Source organism: Macaca thibetana, chromosome 11 (assembly GCF_024542745.1).
Source record: "Macaca thibetana thibetana isolate TM-01 chromosome 11, ASM2454274v1, whole genome shotgun sequence".
Taxonomy (NCBI): domain Eukaryota; kingdom Metazoa; phylum Chordata; class Mammalia; order Primates; family Cercopithecidae; genus Macaca; species Macaca thibetana.
The window spans coordinates 92115603-92135297 of NC_065588.1; the positions used below are offsets into that span (position 1 = coordinate 92115603).

At 43.8% G+C, this 19695-nt stretch overlaps 1 protein-coding gene, 1 long non-coding RNA gene and 1 other non-coding gene across 6 annotated transcripts in view; 1 reads left to right on the forward strand and 2 right to left on the reverse strand.

Moving 5' to 3' along the window:
• Positions 1-16752, reverse strand: part of NTN4 (netrin 4) — a 122194-nt gene extending 105442 nt beyond the window's left edge. For 2 of the 4 annotated variants that reach the window (XM_050747165.1, XM_050747162.1), the window contains exons 1-2: positions 15817-16560; positions 12509-13038 (exon numbers count right to left, since the gene is read on the reverse strand). In XM_050747165.1, the coding sequence (XP_050603122.1) occupies positions 12509-13038; positions 15817-15871 (585 nt within the window). In that variant the 5' untranslated portion in view covers positions 15872-16560. Of the gene's footprint in view, positions 1-12508; positions 13039-15347; positions 15758-15816; positions 16561-16675 lie in introns of those variants that run through there. The other 2 variants (XM_050747164.1, XM_050747163.1) reach the window with 2 other exon arrangements.
• LOC126930317 (uncharacterized) overlaps positions 1-19695 on the forward strand; it is a 590715-nt gene that overhangs the window by 314420 nt on the left and 256600 nt on the right. The window lies entirely within an intron of this gene.
• On the reverse strand, positions 18073-18179 carry LOC126931966 (U6 spliceosomal RNA). The gene has a single exon (XR_007718061.1). It is a non-coding gene; the product is annotated as a U6 spliceosomal RNA (small nuclear RNA).

A 19695-nucleotide genomic window follows, 5' to 3' on the forward strand; every position in this document is an offset into this window, starting at 1 on the left:
CAAGCAGTTCAATGGATCCAGCTAGAGGCTACAGCTCAGGAGGCAGGGATGAGACAGGAGGCCAGGGGGGCACTCAGACAGGGCCTAGCCAGCCGCATTCAAGAATGTGGACTTCATGACAATGCAACTGGGGAGTCGCTGAAGAGTTTTAAGCAAGGAAGTAACATTTTTATTTTTAAAATATCCTTGAGAATGCAGTATAGAGAATAAATTGGGGAGCAAGCGAGACAGAACAGAACGTTCAGGAGAATACTGCAATTACGCAGAAGAAAAATAAGGGTGGTTTGCTCTAAGATACTAGCTACGGGGATGGAGAGAGGCATACCCACTAAAGAGAGACCCAAGTGGCAGAATGGGAGAGGACCTGGTGGATGATCGAAGCTGGCTGAAGGAGAGAAAGGAATTGAGAGAAACTCTCAGCTTTTTGCTTTGACAGGCTTCTCTGGGTTAGACAGCAATGCCACGTATATATCTATTTTCTCTGTAAAGCAGGAGGCAAGCTCTTTAGCTGAGAGTGAGCAGGGGGTTTGCAGAGGGGTCAGGGAGAAGAGAGAAGCTTTGAAAGAGTCTCTGCAGGGAAGAAAGAGAGCGGAAGGGAAGAAGGACTTCCAGGGAAGTTTCAGGGCAAACTTAAGACTGGAAAACATAAAGGCATCTCTCAGTATGATTGTGTTGTTATTTTCTCCAGTAGAGTTCAGTTCTCTAGGCGAAGGAGCAAGAAGATGAACAGTGAGATTGAGCTAGGATTGGGACGCGATGGAAGGATGAGGGGGGCAGTGGAATTGAGAGAACCGATATTAGATTCCAGAGAGAAAATCGTGGGGGCAAGCTAAGTATCACGTCCATTTTTACAGACAAATAGGAGCCAAAGCACAGATAAAATAAGTGGTCTACTGGGACTTAACTTGGAATCTTAAAAGAAAAACTTCAGCCAAATTCAATTTAAAGGAGTTTAATTGAGCAATGAATGACTTGCGAATTGGGCAGTCCCCAGAATCACAGCAGATTCAAAGAGATGCCACCGCAGCCAGTGGTGGAAGAAGATTTATAGACAAAAAAAAAAAAAAAAAGAAATGATGTTCAGAAATTGGAAGTGAGGTACAGAAGAACTGGATTGGTACAGCTTGGCCTTTGCCTTATTTGAACACAATTTGAACATTCGGCAGCGGATGAATGGTTGAAGTATGGATGCTGGGATTGACCAAGACTCAGCTGTTGTTAGAGGTGCATACTCCTAAATTAGGTTTTCAATCTTTTTTTTTTTTTTTTGAGATGGAGTTTCACTCTTGTCACCCAGGCTGGAGTGCAATGGTGCAATCTCTGCTCACTGCAACCTCCGTCTCCTGGGTTCAAGCGATTCTCCTGCCTCAGCCTCCCGAGCAGCTGGGATTATAAGCATGCACCACCACACTCAGCTAATTTTTGTCTTTTTAGTAGAGACGGGGTTTCACCACGTTGGCCAGGCTGGTCTTGAACTCCTGATCTCAGGTGATCCACCTGCCTCGGCCTCCTAAAGTGCTGGGATTACAGGCAGGAGTCACCACTCTCGGCCAGTTTTCAATCTTGTTTACCTATTAAATTAGGTTACAGTTTGTCCACAACGGCTCAGATATAGAAGTACAGAGTCCTTCTCAGGCCATATTTAATTTGCTTTAACAGAAGTGAAAATCAGAAAGAGAAATGGCCAGAAGCGACAAACGGGAATGAGTAAGAAAGGTGGGATGTAGGGGCTGCCAATCACCTGGTTTTGGTTTCTGCAAACTACACTTTCTCAGCACACTCCCCTCCTCAGAGAGGGTGTCCCAGTGGGCTTACATTCTTCTGAGCTTTCCTGATCATCAGAGAGGGAGCTATGGTTACAAAAGGAAGAGCTTTGCATCCATAGGATGGAGGGCAAGGATGAGGGCTCCCGGAGAGTGAGGTGCCAGGCTCTCCTGATGCAGCACCAGTTTGATGTAAACTCCATTTACCTTTTTATTTGGGGGTGGTGGTGGGATCAGCGGCTATTTATTGGGACACAGAGTATGGGAGAAGTGTAGGCGTCTGTTACAAAAGAAACTGGTGGAAAACCTCAAGGGCCTCAGAAGGGCCAGATTGGCTGAAACAAAAAGAAACAAAAGTTCTTGACATAGATTAAACAGTGTAAGAGGGTGATCACATCTTCTCTCTTCAATTCAACTTTAACACAGTGAAGCCTTTTTCAGTAGCAGCCAGAAGACAGAGTCGGCACAAATGAACATGATGCCATGGAGAAAGCATGTGAATATTTTTCATAATTATTTTTGTTTTAGGAACCGGGATTATGAAGTGTAAAGTAACATCAGCAAACATAGCGGAGGCCTGGGAAGACTTCTGCTCCTCTGCCAGTGGCAGGAAGGGGAGGAAGAGAAGAGAAATACGACATAGAAAGAAGGGTGTTGTTCTGTTTCTGTTTGCTCATTAGCAAGATGAAGCATCCAGGAAGAGAATTTGTTTCTTAGAGATAAACTGAGTGTATGCAAACTGCCCAGCACTGAAACTGTTGTATTCTACGATGATCTCTGAACGTTGGTTTTCCCTTGTCCTCCTTAACAGAACAATTAAATATTAATATATTCAATACTAATTAGAAGATTAATTTTTTTTTTAAATTCTGCACACAAATTGAAATTGTGAAAGTATAAACCCTTTTACTTAAATAGGATTGTCAAGGTAGACGCTCTCCATCAAATTCTGTAAATCAAATTTCATAACATTAAACAGAAAAATATGTACAATGCTGTATTTTAACTTTGTTTCCAATACTGTGATAGTCCAGGGACATTCCAAAAAATTGCTCTGATTGCTGAATTTTTGAGAGTCAAAAAAGGGTGAAAAGTTAGATAATTTCAACATGAACGGAATATGAGGCCCTCAAAATCTGAAGGTCTCTAAAATCAACATTTCTCTTTCAGCACAGTATTTTCAAAGTTCTCTTCCTACTTCAATATAGCATTCCAACTATTGCTCCCTCTCCCTTTTCCATCATCATTTGTTATCCGGTTAGTACTTTGCCTTCTCCCTGCTTGTTTTAGGTCATGTTTTGAAAATGTGAAATTGCTGTTCCCAACTTCTCTCTCACCTGTCATTTTAGAGTTTGCACCCACCATTCTGACTATGGTAACCCAACATAAATCAATTCATGTTGTTGCTTAATTGAACAAAAGTTGGATCCATAAATTAGTGAGATCTGTTTTCTTTCTTTTTTTTGAGACAGGGTTTCACTCTGTTGCCCAGACTGGAGTGCAGTGGTGTGATCATGGTTCACTGCAGCTTCAGCCTTTCTAGGCTCAGTGATCCTCCCACCTCAGCCTCCCAAGTAGCTGGGACTACAGGTGTGTGCCACCACATCCAGCTAATTTTTGTAGAGAGGGGGTTTCGCCATGTTACACAGGCTGGTCTCAAACTCCTGGACTCAAGCAATCCACCCACTTAAGCCTCCCAAAGTGGTGGGATTATAGGCATGAGCCACCGTGTCCACCCAAGATTAGTTGCAAAAGTGTTTTCAATAATGGCAGCATTAATGGACTAAGTTTAATCCTCCCTTTGGCTCAGTTCTTAGAACTTTCTTTTTTTTTTTTTTTTTTTTTTTTTTTTTGAGATGAAGTCTCACTCTGTAGCTCAGGCTTGAGTGCAATGGCATGATCTTGGCTCACTATAACTTCTATCTCCTGGGTTCAAGTGATTCTTCTGCCTCAGCCTCCTGAGTAGCTGGGATTACAGGCGCCCACCACCTTGCCCAGCTAATTTCTCTGCACTTTGAGAGGCTGAGGCGGGTGGATCACCTCAGGTCAGGAGTTCAAGACCAGCCTGGCCAACATAGTGAAACCCTGTCTCTACTAAAAATACAAGAACTTTCTCTTTTTTCAATCCATACTCACTCCCTTGGCAATCTCATCCAGCTTCATAGCTTTAAATCTCACACATATATTTGGTCCAGCCCACTTTTCTGAACTCTAAACTCCAGTGGCCTCCTAAGTATCTCCATGTGGATGTCTAAAAGGCAACTCATACTTAACATGTCTGAAAATGAGTTCCTGGTCTTCCTCTCCAGATCTGATCCCCGGCAAGTCTTCTCCATCTCAGTAAATGACCACTGCATTCTTCCAGGTGCTCAAACTAAAAACATACTTACTTCTTTCTCTTACACTCTACATCCAACCTGTCAGCAAATGCTGTTGGTTCTATCAACAAAATAGATCCAGAATTCAACCACTTTTCACCGTTTCTACCTCTGCCCTCTGTCCCATGCACCATTGAGTCTTGCCTGAATTATTGCAATAGGATTCTAAATGGTCCCCCTGCCTCTTCCCTCACCCTTCTTCCCTCTTTGGTCTTTTCTTAACACACAAGCCAGAGTAATCCTACTAAAAATAGATAATATCACCCCACCACTTAAAATCTCAAAATCACCAATGGCTTTTTTTTTATTATTATTGTTTTTTTTTGAGATGGAGTTTCACTCGTTTGCCCAGGCTGGAGTAAAGTGGCATGATCTCGGCTCACTGCAACCTCCGCCCTCTGGGGTTCATGTGATTCTCATGCCTCCGCTTCCCTAGTAGCTGGAATTTCAGGCACCCACCACCATGCCCGGCTAATTTTTGTATTTGTAGTAGAGACAGGGTTTCACCATGTTGGTCAGGCTGGTCTCGAACTCCAGACCTCAGGTGATTCACCAGCCTTGGCCTCCCAAAGTGCTAGGATCATAGGCATGAGCCACCGCGCCCGGCCTCCAATAGCTTCTAATATCACCCAGACTAAAAACAAATGACTTTATAAGTAAGCCCAGAATAACATATGGTTCAAATTGGGGCTCCTTTGAGGGAATGCTAAAAATAATGAACAGGATTGAATTGATCTAGGCATAAGTTTGGGTCATCCTGGGCACCTCTTTTTGAGGGCCCACATGCCCACATTTCCCCATCACTCTGATCTCATCTACTACACTGCACCTGGACCCCTGAGCTTTGGTACCAACCTCCTGGAAGACTGGAAGGTGCCAGGCAGACTTCCTCAAGGCCTTTGCTCTTCTCTATGTATGTCCACAACTCACCTCTACTTTCCTTTGGGTACTTATTCGAAAGTCTCAATGAGGCTTTCTCTGGGAGCCCCATCTCAACATAAGCCCCTTCTCCCCACCAGCACCCATCTCTGCTTTATTTTTTTTCCTTTTGCACTTATCACTATGTAACATTCTACATATTTTACTTATTTACTTTATTTAGCACCTTACATTTAAAATATGATGCAAGGCGAAACATTAATACGTTAGATGACTTCATTAGAAATACTACTTAAAGTAGGTACTAACTAGAGAAAAAGTACTTCCCCTCCCTGCAAAAACCAAACCGATCAAACAACAAAGTATGCTAAGTGGTACTGAAGAACTGTGATGTTCATTCCCATACAGCTTATTTTAAATGATCTTGGATAACACTAAGTGCAGAGTCTTCATTTGTTATAGATACTTCTTCTATCTAACGTAAAAGCAGTAACTTTATTATGCAAAGTGCATACCACCATATTACAAATTATCAGTCAAACTATATGTTGTATACAATACCTACTGATTACCAGAGAAATTTAGTTTTAGTTTTTCTCTTTTTTAAAAAAAAAAATTTGGAGTTATAATAAAGCCTAATCATATAAATAACTTCAAGGCAAACTAATCCCAGCTCTGGAATAGGTTAGCTCAATAATTATAGCTATTATTTGACTCTGACTGCGTTATTTCAACTCACTGGGTTTCAGTTTCTTTGTCTGTAAAAGAGAGTTAATATTGGTGCTTAACTAAGGAGCTTCTTGTGAGAATAAGGGACGCAGTGCACTGGGAGTACCTGGCAGGTGGAAAGGCTTCAATAGCTATTAGCAGCCATCATAACTTGTGACTACTGCTACTGCGGAAATAGGCCTGAACAGATTTCACCAACGGAAGACAACAAGTAGTTAACTGAACAGTTGTGCTTAGAAAGCATTCCTACTCATATACGACTTTGTTTTATCTTTTATGAAATTCCAAATATTGGCCGGGCGCGGTGGCTCACGCCTGTAATCCCAGCACTTTGAGAGGCCGGGGCGGGTGGATCACAAGGTCAGAAGATAGAGACCATCCTGGCTAACACGATGAAACCCCGTCTCTACTAAAAATACAAAAAATTAGCCGAGCGCGGTGGCGGCGCCTGTAGTCCCAGCTACTCGGGAGGCTGAGGCAGGAGAATGGCGTGAACCTGGGAGGCAGAGCTTGCAGTGAGCTGAGATCGCGCCACTGCCCTCCAGCCTGGGCGACAGAGGGAGATTCCATCTCAAAAAAAAAAAAAAAAAAAAAAAAAAATCCAAATATTGCTTAACATATCATAAATGTAAATGCCCACAAAACCATGATTAAGTAATTTATCATTTTCTGCACACTTATGCCATACTGACTTTATCACAAGATACTGAAACACAGCCCTTTCCATGGCCTGGAGACAAATGAATACTTGGATCTTGAAAGGGGTATTATCTACACAACGTATTTGGGGGATTAAGCATGCACTATCTCATATAATTTAATGAATCAGTCCATAAATTATCATGTTTACTCACTCACCCAGTAGGTTGTAAGGAGTGTGAAGGAAAGGAATGTATGTAGTTTTTGTATCTTTCACGCTACTTGACTTGGCACAAAGGCATTTCAACTTAGTATAGTGGAAATAGCACTGGGCTAGAAGTCAGGAAACACAGATTTCAGCTGAGTAATTGAAGACAAGTCACTTCAACTATCTTCAGGCTGCAGATTACTCATGAGTAATATTCTTTTCCATTAACAACATTTAGACTCCTTTTCAAATGCTCTCATTCTAAGGAACACTAGCAAAAGGGGTTTTTACCAATGAATATTGGGTTAATTACTATCCAACATCATTTTCCCAGGCCTACCAGGTGAAAGAAATGTGACCCTTAATTATAGGGTTTGTTCACCCATGAAAACTTGCCAGGAACTCATGGTCCTTGTCACTGTCCTTTCTATCAGACACAAATCCTTCAATCTGTTTTAAAGATAGAAAACCTGGGTGGGAGGAGGGCGAGCATCAGGAAGAATAACTAATGGTGCTGGGCTTAGTACCAATCCTGTGCAATAGGATGATCTGTGCAGCAAACCGCTATGGCACACGTTTACCTGTGTAACAAATCTGCACGTCCTGCACATGTGCCCCTGCACTTAAAAGTTGGAAATAAAATTGTTAAGCTTGACTCTCTCATCTTACCATGTCACTTCTATTTCTCCGTTTGTTTATGTTCCCCATTTCTCTTTTTTCTGCTTTAATTGAATAAAAGTAATAATCAATTTTTAAAAATAGAAAAATAGCAGACCTTCCTCTGCCAGCATTCCCCATCCCCTGCCCGGTTTTGTTTTGTCTCCTTAGTATTTACCACACTCCAACATAACATGGATTTTACCTATTTGTTCTCTATCTCCCCATCCCCACATTAGAATCTGAGGTTCATGGGTACCGGGATTTTTATGTGTTTGGTTCACTGCCATGTCCATGCCACCTGGAATGGGATCTGACACATAGTAGCTTGAAAATTATTTGAATAAATGGGTGAATAAACATTATTTAAGATCCTCTATTGGTTGCCCTTCCCACACCATAACTAATCTCATGTGACTACCACCAATTCATCTTCTCCACGTTAACCAAGGTTTCTGATCCTCATCCCTGGCCCAGGGCTTATTCATTTCTCCCTGCTTGTCATATCACTCATTTATTCATTCAGTTACAGACGTATTGACTGCCTACTGTGATCCAAGCAATGTGCTAAATGCTAGGGACATACAGGTAAATAAAACGGATACAAGTCTTACCCTCTTTACTAATCCTTTACTTTTTTTTTCTTTTTGAGACAGAGTCTCACTCTGTCACCCAGGCTGGGGTGCAGGGGCGTGATCTCGGCTCACTGCAACCTCCGCCTCCCAGGTTCAAGCAATTCTCGTGCCTGAACTTCCTGAGTAGCTGGGATTACAGGTGTGTGCCACCACACCTGGCTAATTTTTTTTGTATTTTTAGTAGAGACAGGGTTTCACCATGTTGGCCAGGCTGGTCTTGAACCCCTGACCTTAGGTGATCTGCCTGCCTCTCAAAGCGCTGGGATTACAGGCGTGAGCCACCGTGCCCAGCCCAATAATCCTTTTCTATTCAACGATTACTTTGAGACCCAGCTACTCCCTCTGTTCTTGGTTTCTCTGTACTGCTGTCTCACTTTACAGTCCTGCCTTTGAATGGTACATTTTCATAATGCCCTGGAGAAAAATTTTAAAAATCTGTGGGCTTTGGTTACTATCCAATTTTGAATAGAGTTCTTTTAATAGAGAGTTAATAAAGCAGGGAGCAAGTCATGCTCACTTCTAAGGAGACAATAACTACATCCTTTTAGAGTTGCTTTTGGGCCACACTGGAACAGATGCTGTTTCCTAACAGTGATCATCGCAATTCCGGTCTCATGAGGCCTGACTGTGTGGCATCTAAGACGGTTTGCTACATCTCCCCACTTCCTTGTGTTTTCTGTATACAGAGGTAATCTGAGAGTGCTTCTTTTCCTTCCTGAAAAAGCCTAATTAACCCATCATTGTTAGCCTCAAGGTTATTATTATTGACTGCTCCAACTACATAGGAGGTTAAGCTGCCAATGGACAGAGTATTGATATGCAAGGATGCCTGGCCCCAGGCCTGTCTGTGCCTTTCACCAGGGGTTTGGGAGCACTTAAACCTCCACCCCAGCATTTCCCACGCTGTGCTCTGTGGATCATTAGGGTCCTGAAAGATAGTAACAAATTCTGCATAACAAGGGTTTCATAGCCAAATAAGTCCAGGAATGTCACATCCTAAATTTCCCATTTGGGGACACAGGGTACATAATGAGAATATTAATGTATTTATAAATGTTTCAATTTGTTAAATCCAGTCAGTGTTTCCCAGCCTAAGTTAACAATGGGATATTTTATTCTCAGTATACCACTACCACCTCAGAGGACATTACTACTCAGGAGAAAACTGTTTGGCAAATTCCATTTTACCTTCATGTCATATCCAGATGAATAGCAGCAAATGGCTTTAAGGGAGTGAGGGAGGAGGGAGATAGAAGATATTCCCCGCCAGTAGTTCTTGGGGGTCACTAATAGAGGGAGAGAACTTGATTTGATGGAACAAATACTAGACCTAAGGTCAGAAGAATTGTGACTTGGTCCTAGTTCTGTCACATAACTAACAGCAAATCATTTAAACTCAAGCCTCAAGCTCATCTCCCGGGAAGGAGACGCATTTTAGGATAGCCATACCCCATTCTTTGAAAGAGGTGGGCAGTTTAGGAAGTTCCTATATAGCAGGTTTAATGTCTATTTAAAAAGTGTTCTTCTGGGTGAATTTTTGGGCCTATGTTTTAAGTCCTCTTTTGGATGACTGGTGCCTTCCACTCTGTTGATGGAGGTATCTGACTCCTTAGACTTGAAGCTCCAGGCTCTCAAAACCCAAAGCACTATTTCTGAATGAACATTGGAAACAAATTAAGTCTGGCATATATTTATGCTAGCCTAATAAATAGGATAATACCTAGAGAAGTCTTAAGTCTTATATAGAATGGAGGAAAATATAGGTCTATAATATTACAAATAAGCCATAAATGAAACCTGAGACTTCTTATTTTTAAACTAGATTGACTAGCTTCTTTTTCTGAGCACACAATTTTCAAAGATGGAAATTGGTGACATGGAGTTGAAACTGCAAAATAAATTTGTAGCGCTGCACTGATTTATATTCTAACATGACAGAGGAGAGGAAGGCAATAATCATTTCTGGGGAGGCTTCCTGTGGTCCTTGAGTTAGAGAAAGACTCTTCCATCCTTTAACTCAGGAGAGAAAGATTAGTTCCCAAACCCATCCTCTGTAAAGAAGAAATTCTATGACTTCTTTAGACTTTACACTTGCAAATAAGGCTCAAGAGGGAACTAGGTCACATTTGATGCTTTTCTTACCATTAAAATATGTCTGCTGAGGCTGGGCGCAGTGGCTCACATCTGTAATCCCAGCACTTTGGCAGGCCAAGGAGGGCGGATCACTAGGTCAGGAGTTCAAGACCAGCCTGGCCCATATGGTGAAACCCCATGTCTACTAAAAATACAAAAATTAGCTGGGCGTGGCAGTGTGCACCTGTAATCCCAGCTACTCAGGAGGTTGAGGCAGGAGACTCGCTTGAACACCGAAGGCGGAGGCTGCAGTGAGCTGAGATTGTACCACTGCACTCCAGCCTGGGTGACAGAGCAAGACTCAGTCTCAAAAAAGAAAAGAAAAAGTCTGCTAAAATAATAACTACAATTAAAAACACTTACGAACTAAGTTTAGAAGGTATCTGTACATTGAAATAACTTACATAAATGTTAGTCTCTATCTGCTTGGAATTTGATATAAACATTAATGACAATAAATAGTTTGGTTTTAAAAAAGACAAGATTGTATTTCCATATAGGTCAGTCCAAAGTTACAGTAGTCATCTCTAAATAATTGCTGGACTGTTGCAATAAATTTGTAATAAATTCAATGTGATATTTGCTAAATGAACATACCTGCCATCTGGTTACTCAAACTGTATTTTTGCAACTTCATAGATACACAGGGCCCAGTAGAGATTACTGCAGTCATCTTTAAATAATTGCTGGACTGTGGCAATAAATTTGCAAGAAATTCAATGTGATATTTGCTAAATGAGCATGCCTGCCATCTGGTTACTAAAACTGTATTTTTGCAACTTCATAGATACACAAGGCCCAGTAGCACTGAGATGTAAGGAGCCGATATGAGCCTGAGGATCAATTCCAAAGCAATTTGAGAGTTCAAGCCATTCATTTGTTTTCAGCACAAAGTGTTCTCCACATAACAAAACAATGAGTCTGACTTATCTGTCTCTTTCCTGTCCTGTTATCTTTAAAAATGTCCATCATGACAGGTTGCAAATGGGCTTACAATATTCAGCCAACTTTGAGGACCATGAAGAAGAATGGAAAACAGTTGGTGTGCTGCTTGCACCATGTCCTACTGGTCCTGGTGCCAGAAGCACTATTCTTGCTGGTCTCTTCAAGGTGCACACAGAAGAAGCAGCTGAATAAAATGGCAAAAGTCTTCATGTATCTATGGAAGTGGGGAAAGAAGGTCCCAAACCAACCTTTTCATCAGGCCCCTGGCAAGCACCTCCCCATACCACACCAAAAGCAGAATTAGTAGCATTGAATACAGTGCCTGAGGGGGTCAATACATGCTGATTATACACAACTACCTGGGAAGTCTGAGAATAGTTACATAAAGGATGCTGGAAGAGTGCTTATCCTAGTTTCTGTAGCCATGGTGATCCATGTATTGGATGTATGCCTAGCCCAGGCTGTCTCAACCTCGGTACATTGACATTTTGAGCTAGATAATTTTTGGTTGGGGATGGGGTGGGAAGTGCTATTTTGTGCATTGTCTGAGGTTGAGCATCATCCCTGGCATCCCCCCACTAGATGCCAGTGGTGTTCCTCCCCCTAGCAAAAATGTCTCCAGATATTGCCAAATGTCCCAATGTCCCCAGGGAAGTGGGACCAAAAATCACCCCAGTTGAAAGCCACTTATCTAGTCTGTATATTCATGACATGGACCAGAATTAGAATGATTATACTCTCTTCTCTTTTTCCTGAATCAGTGTTTCTTCATCTACTTATTGAAGTATTATATTCTCTTAATCTGCTTTCATTCGGTTTTCTCTGTTCTCATACACCTGAGGGTTGGGGGCAGCCTTTCAAGGTACTGCCATATAAGTTAAGAAGAGCTCAAAAAAGACCTGTTTCTCCCTTAGGAGAAGGAAATATTAAAGAGAAAACATTCCACATGGAAATTGGATCAGTAGCTAAGGAGGCTGTTTTGCAGAATGAGTTTAAGATGGCCTAAGCTGAAATTCACGTGTCTGTGAGCCCAGAAGAACCTTTGTATGTTAAAAGAAACTACTTTCATTTGTTTGCTACTGTCATACAAAAGTATCCTTCTGACAAACAGATGTTTTTTTCTTTCTTGGCTTTGTTTTTATTGACTTCCTATTTATATTAACAGTATCAGGAAGATACCCCTGTGGGCTCCAGGAACAGACTGTCTCAGTAACTCTTCCCCCTTCAGAAGCACGGTAAGTAGTCCCGAGAACTAAAGCAATGAGGAGCCTCTAGAGTGATGATTTGTGTCTGCTCTTTTTTTATAGTGTGAAAAATTGGAATCTTAGAATACTGACTTAAACCCAGCCAGTGGGTGATCTGCTTGAAAATGACTACACATTCATACGTAAGGGTGAGAAATAATTTATGACAAATAAAGCTCATGAAAAATTCTAATTTCATTCATGTTGCTACAAGTATAGCTTCATGCTTTAAAAAAAATGTGGGCTGGTAACATTTTTCTATCTTACTGACAGTGTAGAGTTAAACAGGTGCCCTTACCTCTCCTCCAGTGCATGGAAAAGGACTGGAGTATTTAGAAGTACAAATAGCTCCCTTCTTGCCAACGTCATCTTCCAGGCCAAATGTAGCAGAGCAGTTAGTCGCGAAGTACTTATAAGGCTTCCATGTTCTCCCAAAGTCCTGGGAGCGGTCCAGCACCATGGCAGCCGGCCTGGGGGACTTGAACACCATAATTAGGTGAGTGAAGTAGAATTCAGCTTCCAGGTCTAACTGGATCTTTTCTCTGTGCACATCCTCCGCAGACTGCCACCACGTGCGAGGAAACCGGAAGGACGAGTCTGCCATGGCAGATGGCAGGTGAGCCAGGTGAGGATGGGCAGCATTGCACTTGTCACATTTGGGCTGCCGACAAGTCAGATCCGTGTTCTCACTGTAGAAGCAGTACAGTTCGGTAGCATTCTGACCGCAGGTGGTGTCTGCCCAGAGTTTTCGCCCCAAAGCCAAATTTCCCATCCGAGGGTTGCAGGCTTTTTCACAGCGGGAACTCGCTCCAGCTACTCCACTCAGTCCTAAGAAAGGGAAAGCACACATGATGCAAGACAAACCCATCTGGAAAGCTCTTTTGTCCACCTAGTCCATCGACAACAGTCAAGGATCTCCCCAAAAGTGCTTGAGACTTTCAATAAATGGAAAATTCTGCTGTGCTCCACCATGTTCATGTCTGAGTATGAACACTGTTCTGCATTCACAATGCATTCATGTACGAGTGTGCGAGTGTGTGTGTGTGTGCGTGTTTGCTTTTTATGTTCAGATGTAAAATTCACATCAGAGAAACAAACACTTTAGGCAGAGGACAAGAGGAGGAAAAATAGAACCACCAGGGTGAAGATTATTGGCCTAAAACTTTTCAAGTACTTTGCCTTATAAATGTTTTCTGTATTTCAAATACATTGATGTGTTTTTGAAGTCATGACTATAGAAAAACTATAATGTTTTTAAGACCACCTAAGTTAGTCTTTCAAATTTAATATGAGTCCTTCACATGATTTAACATGTTTATTATGAGAATGCATTTAGAAGGAAATGTGGAATTCTATTTTCTTTACATTTTTAAGCCAGTGAAGGGATAAATTCCCTAGGAAAAGCAATATGAGATATTTAATAAATATATGATAGGTCCTCATTTAGGGGGAGGCAAAGCTAGAGACCTTTGGAGTTCAGATGTGCACTATCAATTTCTAACATTACATAAACATAACTAAGAAAAAAACTCTGAACTGCCAAATGGCAGAAAAGCTTATTTTACATGCTGTCTCTTCAGGGTTTCTACCTGTGGCAGGTTATACAGTAGTCAACTGTTTGCTTAACAGGAGAGTGTCTACAGTCTGGCAGCCACTAACAGCACCTTTAAATATTATCTGTGAACTAAAACACCTTCTTTAAAAAACACACTCTTCCTCCCAAAGGTCCAACAGACTTCAATGTTTTAAAATGACTTAAAATGATAAACATTATCCACTTATTAACATTCTGACTACATACTATAATCCTTTGATTTGGGTTTGGCATTTTAATTATGAATACCTTAAGCAAAAATCATCTATTTTAAAGGTTAAAACAGAGGGGAAAAGAGGGAAAAGGAAATCAAGCCCTAAATTCCAGCTAATTGAATGTTTCTGCTTCTTAAGAAGCAGTACCTCTGAACTGTTATCACAGTAAGGATTGGAGGAGGCCAAATGACAGCTTAGGCTGCAACAGAGACATTTCACACACTGACAATGGCCAACCCCACATAGCCTTGCAACTAAAGGGCTTCCTTAGGCGTTATTTTTTAAATGTCAAATTAAAGTGTGCATGATGCCTGGGTTCTGTTTGCTACTTTTCTCATTAGCTGGGGCAACAGTTGCTTGTGGCCAGAATCACACAAACACACAATGTGCTATGACTCACCTGTAAAAAATTTCGGGGAAAATCATATACTGCCTATACAAGTATTTTTGACTTGAAACACTTGCCTTGTGATGTTTATTTACAACCTTTCAATGGCTTGCATGTTTTTGCCATAATATGGTTTGAGACGGAAAAGATTTTTTAAAGCTCATCTTTTAAGAGTGCAAGACTTAAAGTAAAATCTTAGGCCTTTAATATGTCCCCGGGAAAAATATCCAATAATTTTAAATGCCCCTAAACTCCTAAGTCCGGAAAAGATTTGAGCCAGATAAACAATCTGTGGGGCAAAATACTTGGAGTCTCTCGAGTGACTATTCAATGATACTAAGGATGCTCCTGTGACTCGGACTGGTTTGGGATGCAGACTGGAAAGCCTGGATTTTGCTGGGTGCCAGCGGCCCTCAGGGAAGAGTGGAAGCCCAAGGGAGGAGATGCGTGCGAAAATGTTCTGTAGCCGCCTGCGTGTCTCTCTAGCCCAGGCTCCCCTTTCTGACGAGATCCGCACGAGAGAGTGGATGTCTGTAGGCTCCCTCACATCTCTCCCCCTCACCTACAGGGCTGCGCTTACGCCTAACTGGAAGCCAGGTGACCCGCAAGAGGGAGGGAGAGGAGCAGAAGGGGCTCCCGAATACAGAAACGACGAGCCAGGAGCCGGTGGCCTAGGGCAGCCCAAGAAAGCCAGGATGGGAGTGGGAGGGAAAGGGCATCTGCCGACGCCTCCACCGGTTGTCCAGTTACCGAGCCAGGGAGCAGACCCGCCTCTGACCTCCCGCAGAGTTTCGGCCAGGGTACCAATTCCCCAGGGGCGGCCAGCCAGCTCAGTGCAAGCCCAGGGTGATCACCACCTATCGTCCAAGCCAGGAGTCCCACTGCGTTCCAGTCACTGCTCCGGGGAGAGGGCGCTCAGCTCTGCCCCAGGTGTCCTTACCTGGTTCTCTAGTACCCAGTACCAGGTCAGGGACGCCAGCGATCGGCCTCCACCAGAGACCGGCCCCGGCCCACGCGCGCCCAGGGTCGCTGGGCCACCCCTCCTCATCATTCCTTAGGCCATGAAGTGCCGGGGGATGGCGAGCTGGGTCCTTTGTTCCCTCACCAAGTGGAAAAGCAGTTTTTTAACAAGCCAAACTGAGAAAGAAACCCCGGTCGCAGTATCCCCGGCAGGGCGCACCCAGGATATCTGGTTATCCAAGCGCGTGTGTATCCCAGTTGTAAAAATAAATCAATAGTATTTGAAAGTGCGGAGCCCAGGGGAAAGGAGGCGGAACATGGCCACTCATTTCACCCTCGGGAGCCGCGCTCTGCGCTCGCAGCCCCGGCTCCCCTGCACCTCCGAGTCCCGAGATGGGTTAGAGAAGCAGCGAGGAAAGGGGTGGGGGCCCCGCCGCGTCACCACCCACCTGCGGCCACCACCGTGCAGCCCCAGAGCAGCAGCAGCCGCGCGCAGCTCCCCATGGCCGGGAGGAGCCGGGAGCAGCCGGGCCGGGCGGGTGCGGGAGGGAGCCGAGACCTCTGGGCTGCGGGATGAAGCGCCGCCGTTCTCGGGAAGGACCGGGGCCCTGGTTTCTTCCTCCTCCTGGGGCGCCGGGCTCGGTCAGCGGGCGCCGGCAGCGGGAAGCCAGGGGCCGGGACCGCGCGGGGAGGTGGGGTGACCCTCGCGCACCGGCCTGGCGGGTCCCGGGCACCTGGGGGGCGACGGGAGCCCCGGGACCATAGCCGGCCTGGCGGCGCTGCCCCGCGGAGCGGCCCTGCGGGCTCGTCCGCCGGTAGCCCGGGGCTCGGCGCCAGCAGCCGCCGCTGAACTTTGCGAGACCTTTCACTTCCCGGCCGCCGCAGCTGCCGCCTCCTCCTGGGCGTCCTCCTCCGCTTTTCCCACCTCCTCTGGCTGCCCCGGCTCCGTCCGGTCCTTCTCCACCGGCAGTTCCATGCGATGCATTTTTATTGCACCGACGCCGCAGCGCTCCGGTGCCAGCCCTCCTCCCCTCGCACCTCCACCCCTTCCTCCCGCCCGCCCCCCACGCTTGACAGCCCGGGCGGTGCAGCCCGCGAGGCCGCATCGCCGCCGCCGCTGCCGCCCGAGGAGGGGTTCCCCGCGCCCTGACCGGCGCCCCCGCTGCCCAGCTGCCCGCTGGTCCCGGTCGCCTCAGCCCGGCCCTCGGCTGCCCTGGCCCCCCTCCCGGCGCGCGCCCTGTATCTCCCTGGTGATCCCCCTGGTGCCCTGCAGCACCCACAGGCCTCCCCTGGGAAGCAGTCTCCCACCTTCTCCCGGAACATTCCTAAGAGCAGTTGACTCCCTCTAGATCAGGTCAGGGCATGCCAAGGGGCTTAAAAAACCGCGAAACAGGCTAGCGCCTACTTCCCACATCCCCCGGCGAAACAAGCCCTCCCTCCTTCCCCAGCCACCCCCTCTCGGGGAGTCCCATGACCCGGGGACGGACACCCCAACCCAGCCCCGGGTCACCCGCACTGAGAGCGCGCCAACTGCTAAGCGGCGTTCGCAGCTTCTGTGCTGCCTTTTGCGGGGGTAGGGGGATGTCTCGGCTAAACAATCGCTGCCTACATGATCCAAAGGTGTGCCCACTTTGGTGTAAGAGGTGTTGCCTAACTCAAACTCAAGGTGCTGAAAGAAAAGGGTCACAGGATTAGTTAGTGGGCAGTGTAAGAACGTCCTTGTCCAGAGGCAGGGCAGAGGCATGACAAAGGGAACTCTTTGGTCCTTCCAAGCGTTCTCCCTTTATAGAGTATGCTGTGCTGTGAAACAGTGTTAGGAACTAACTTATGGGGAGCAATTTAGTAGCAACCACACGCAGCTAATTGCAGACAGGATTGCTCAGGGCTGGTGCTTCTGGAAAGAGATAAAATAGCAGCTGAGTCTGAGATTTTTGCAAGTTCTGTGAAAATATAATTCTACTTACACATCCAGGGAAACTGGCAAAAGTTAAGTCGACAGCAATTTTGTATTGCAGTGTTCATTTTGTTCCTTTGAATATTTTCCAGAAAATTAACTATGTTCCAGATACCATTTAGTTGTTGTGTCTGTTACAGATGAGGATAATTCAGAGTTTTGGGATACATGTAGGTATTATTTACAATGATCCGGCCAGGAACATATAAGAAGTTTATATCTCTCAGGGGGATCTGTGTTGAGGTCAGCATAATTCATCTGAGAGACATTAAAATTATTCTTCCGGCCAACACAGGAAAGTAGCAGAAGGTGTGGACAGCAATTCATGTAACATCACCTGCTTTAGAAAATAAACCCTTTGAGTTTTCAAATACTGGCAATGTTGGGGCTTTCTTCATATCTCCTAATGGAGCCATTGAAACACCTCTCCAATTAATCTTTTTACCAAATAAATGATAGGAAACTATAACAGCCAAAGGTTCTTAGCATAAATATTAATTTAATAGCCAAGGCAAATTAAACAAAGGGGTGGATGCACATTTATTATTAACTTCTGAGTCTAGTATATTTAGGCAGAAGTAATCAATTTCTGTTTTTTAATTAACAAAATTGTACGCATTTATCATGTACAACATGATGTTTTGAAATATGTATATGGTGTGGAATGACTAAATCTAGCCAATTAACGTATGCATTTAAGAACACTTTACACCCACTGTCTTAGCATTTTTCAAGAATACAATATATTGCTAAAAATATAGAACGCTTTGCAAATTTGTATGCCATTCTCATGCAGAGGCCATGCTAATCTTCTCTGTATTGTTCCAATTTTAGCATATGTGCTGCCAAAGCAATCACAGAACAACTCCATATCTCATTACAAATTTCAAAGCTATTTACTGTCTGCACGAATCCTGCATTGATAATATATTTCCTTGATTGCTGAATAACTGGCTTTTATTTCCTTTAACAAGACAGAAAGCTCTCTAATGGTAGAACAGTCTTTAATATTCAGTTTATAAAAAACATTACTATGTTTTTCTGATATTCTTCCTTATTCTCAGCCAAGAACACCTACAATAAGTATTCATTACATGTTTTTGACTGAGTTATGTTAAAACTATTGTTATATACTAAGGGGCTAAGGAGACTAAGGACTAAGGAGAAAACCAGTTGTATCAGAATGATTTCCCGTATTTAAAAGGAAACTGCACATTCGACACCAATACTATCTATATGAAAAGCTCAGGAGAGAAAAGTAGTCAGCATTCCAATAAACATCATTTGCTTATGTAGTCCAGTTTAGTTACAAAGGATATTTTCATTTTGAAGAAACTATCCAAGAAAAGGTTACCTACATAAGAAACATCTTGGATAAGTTTATTATTGCCTATGATTTTGTTTTTGAAAACATCAGTAATGGATTCAGAATATTTTGTATTTTATGAATTAGTAGGAAGCTTAGCAAACTTACAGAATTTCAGTAACAAGTTCCCAGAAACCACAAAATTGATAAGTTAAATCTAGAATATTCCTGAGAATTTGAAAGGAAGTTAAAAGGGTCTTTGAAAAGTAAAATAAATGGCATAGCCAGGTGTGGTGGCATATGCCTCTGGTCCTAGTTACTTGGGAAGCTGAGGTAAGAGGATAGCTTGAGCCTGGAAGGTTGAGCTGCAGTGAGCTGTGTTGGCACCATTGTACTCCAGCCTGGGCAACAGAGTGAGACCCTGTCTCAAAATAAATAAAATAAAATAAATGGCAAAACTCTGTGCACCAAAAACTTTACTCACAGGAGAGCCCTTCAGGACCTCACTTAAATTATTCATGCATTTTTATGAAGTTGGTTATGACATCTTTCTAGATCACAGCCTATTAGAAGTAACAGATTAGAATGGAGCAGGATGCTGTTAAAGACAGGGGATAAGCTGAGGCGATCTGGTAATGAGAAGGAAGAGAAAACTCTAAAAAGTAGCCAGAAGGGCAAAAACAAAAACAAAACACCCACAGCAATCTGAGGCCTTCTAGTGCAGAAACAAAGCGCCTAAAAGCTATAAAGGCATCACTCTCCTGTAACTTAGTAGAGTAAGTGAGGTTCCTAGTGGAGCGTAGGACCTTCAGAATCAGGAGGGACCCTTGAGCCCAACTTCTCACTCCATCAAACCCCCTTTCCACAAAGCCTGTGTCCAAAGGTCATCCAGTTTCTGTTCTAAAAATCTCCACAAACAAAAGCCTCAAAGGCAATTCTGCTCATTTTTGGCACTGTTCTATTTAAGCGGGATGTTTCTCTTCTTAAAATTCTGTGTTTATAGTTTAATCATCTGCAACCACACAGAATAAGTCCAATTTCCCTTCTGGTAGGTATTCAATGATTTAA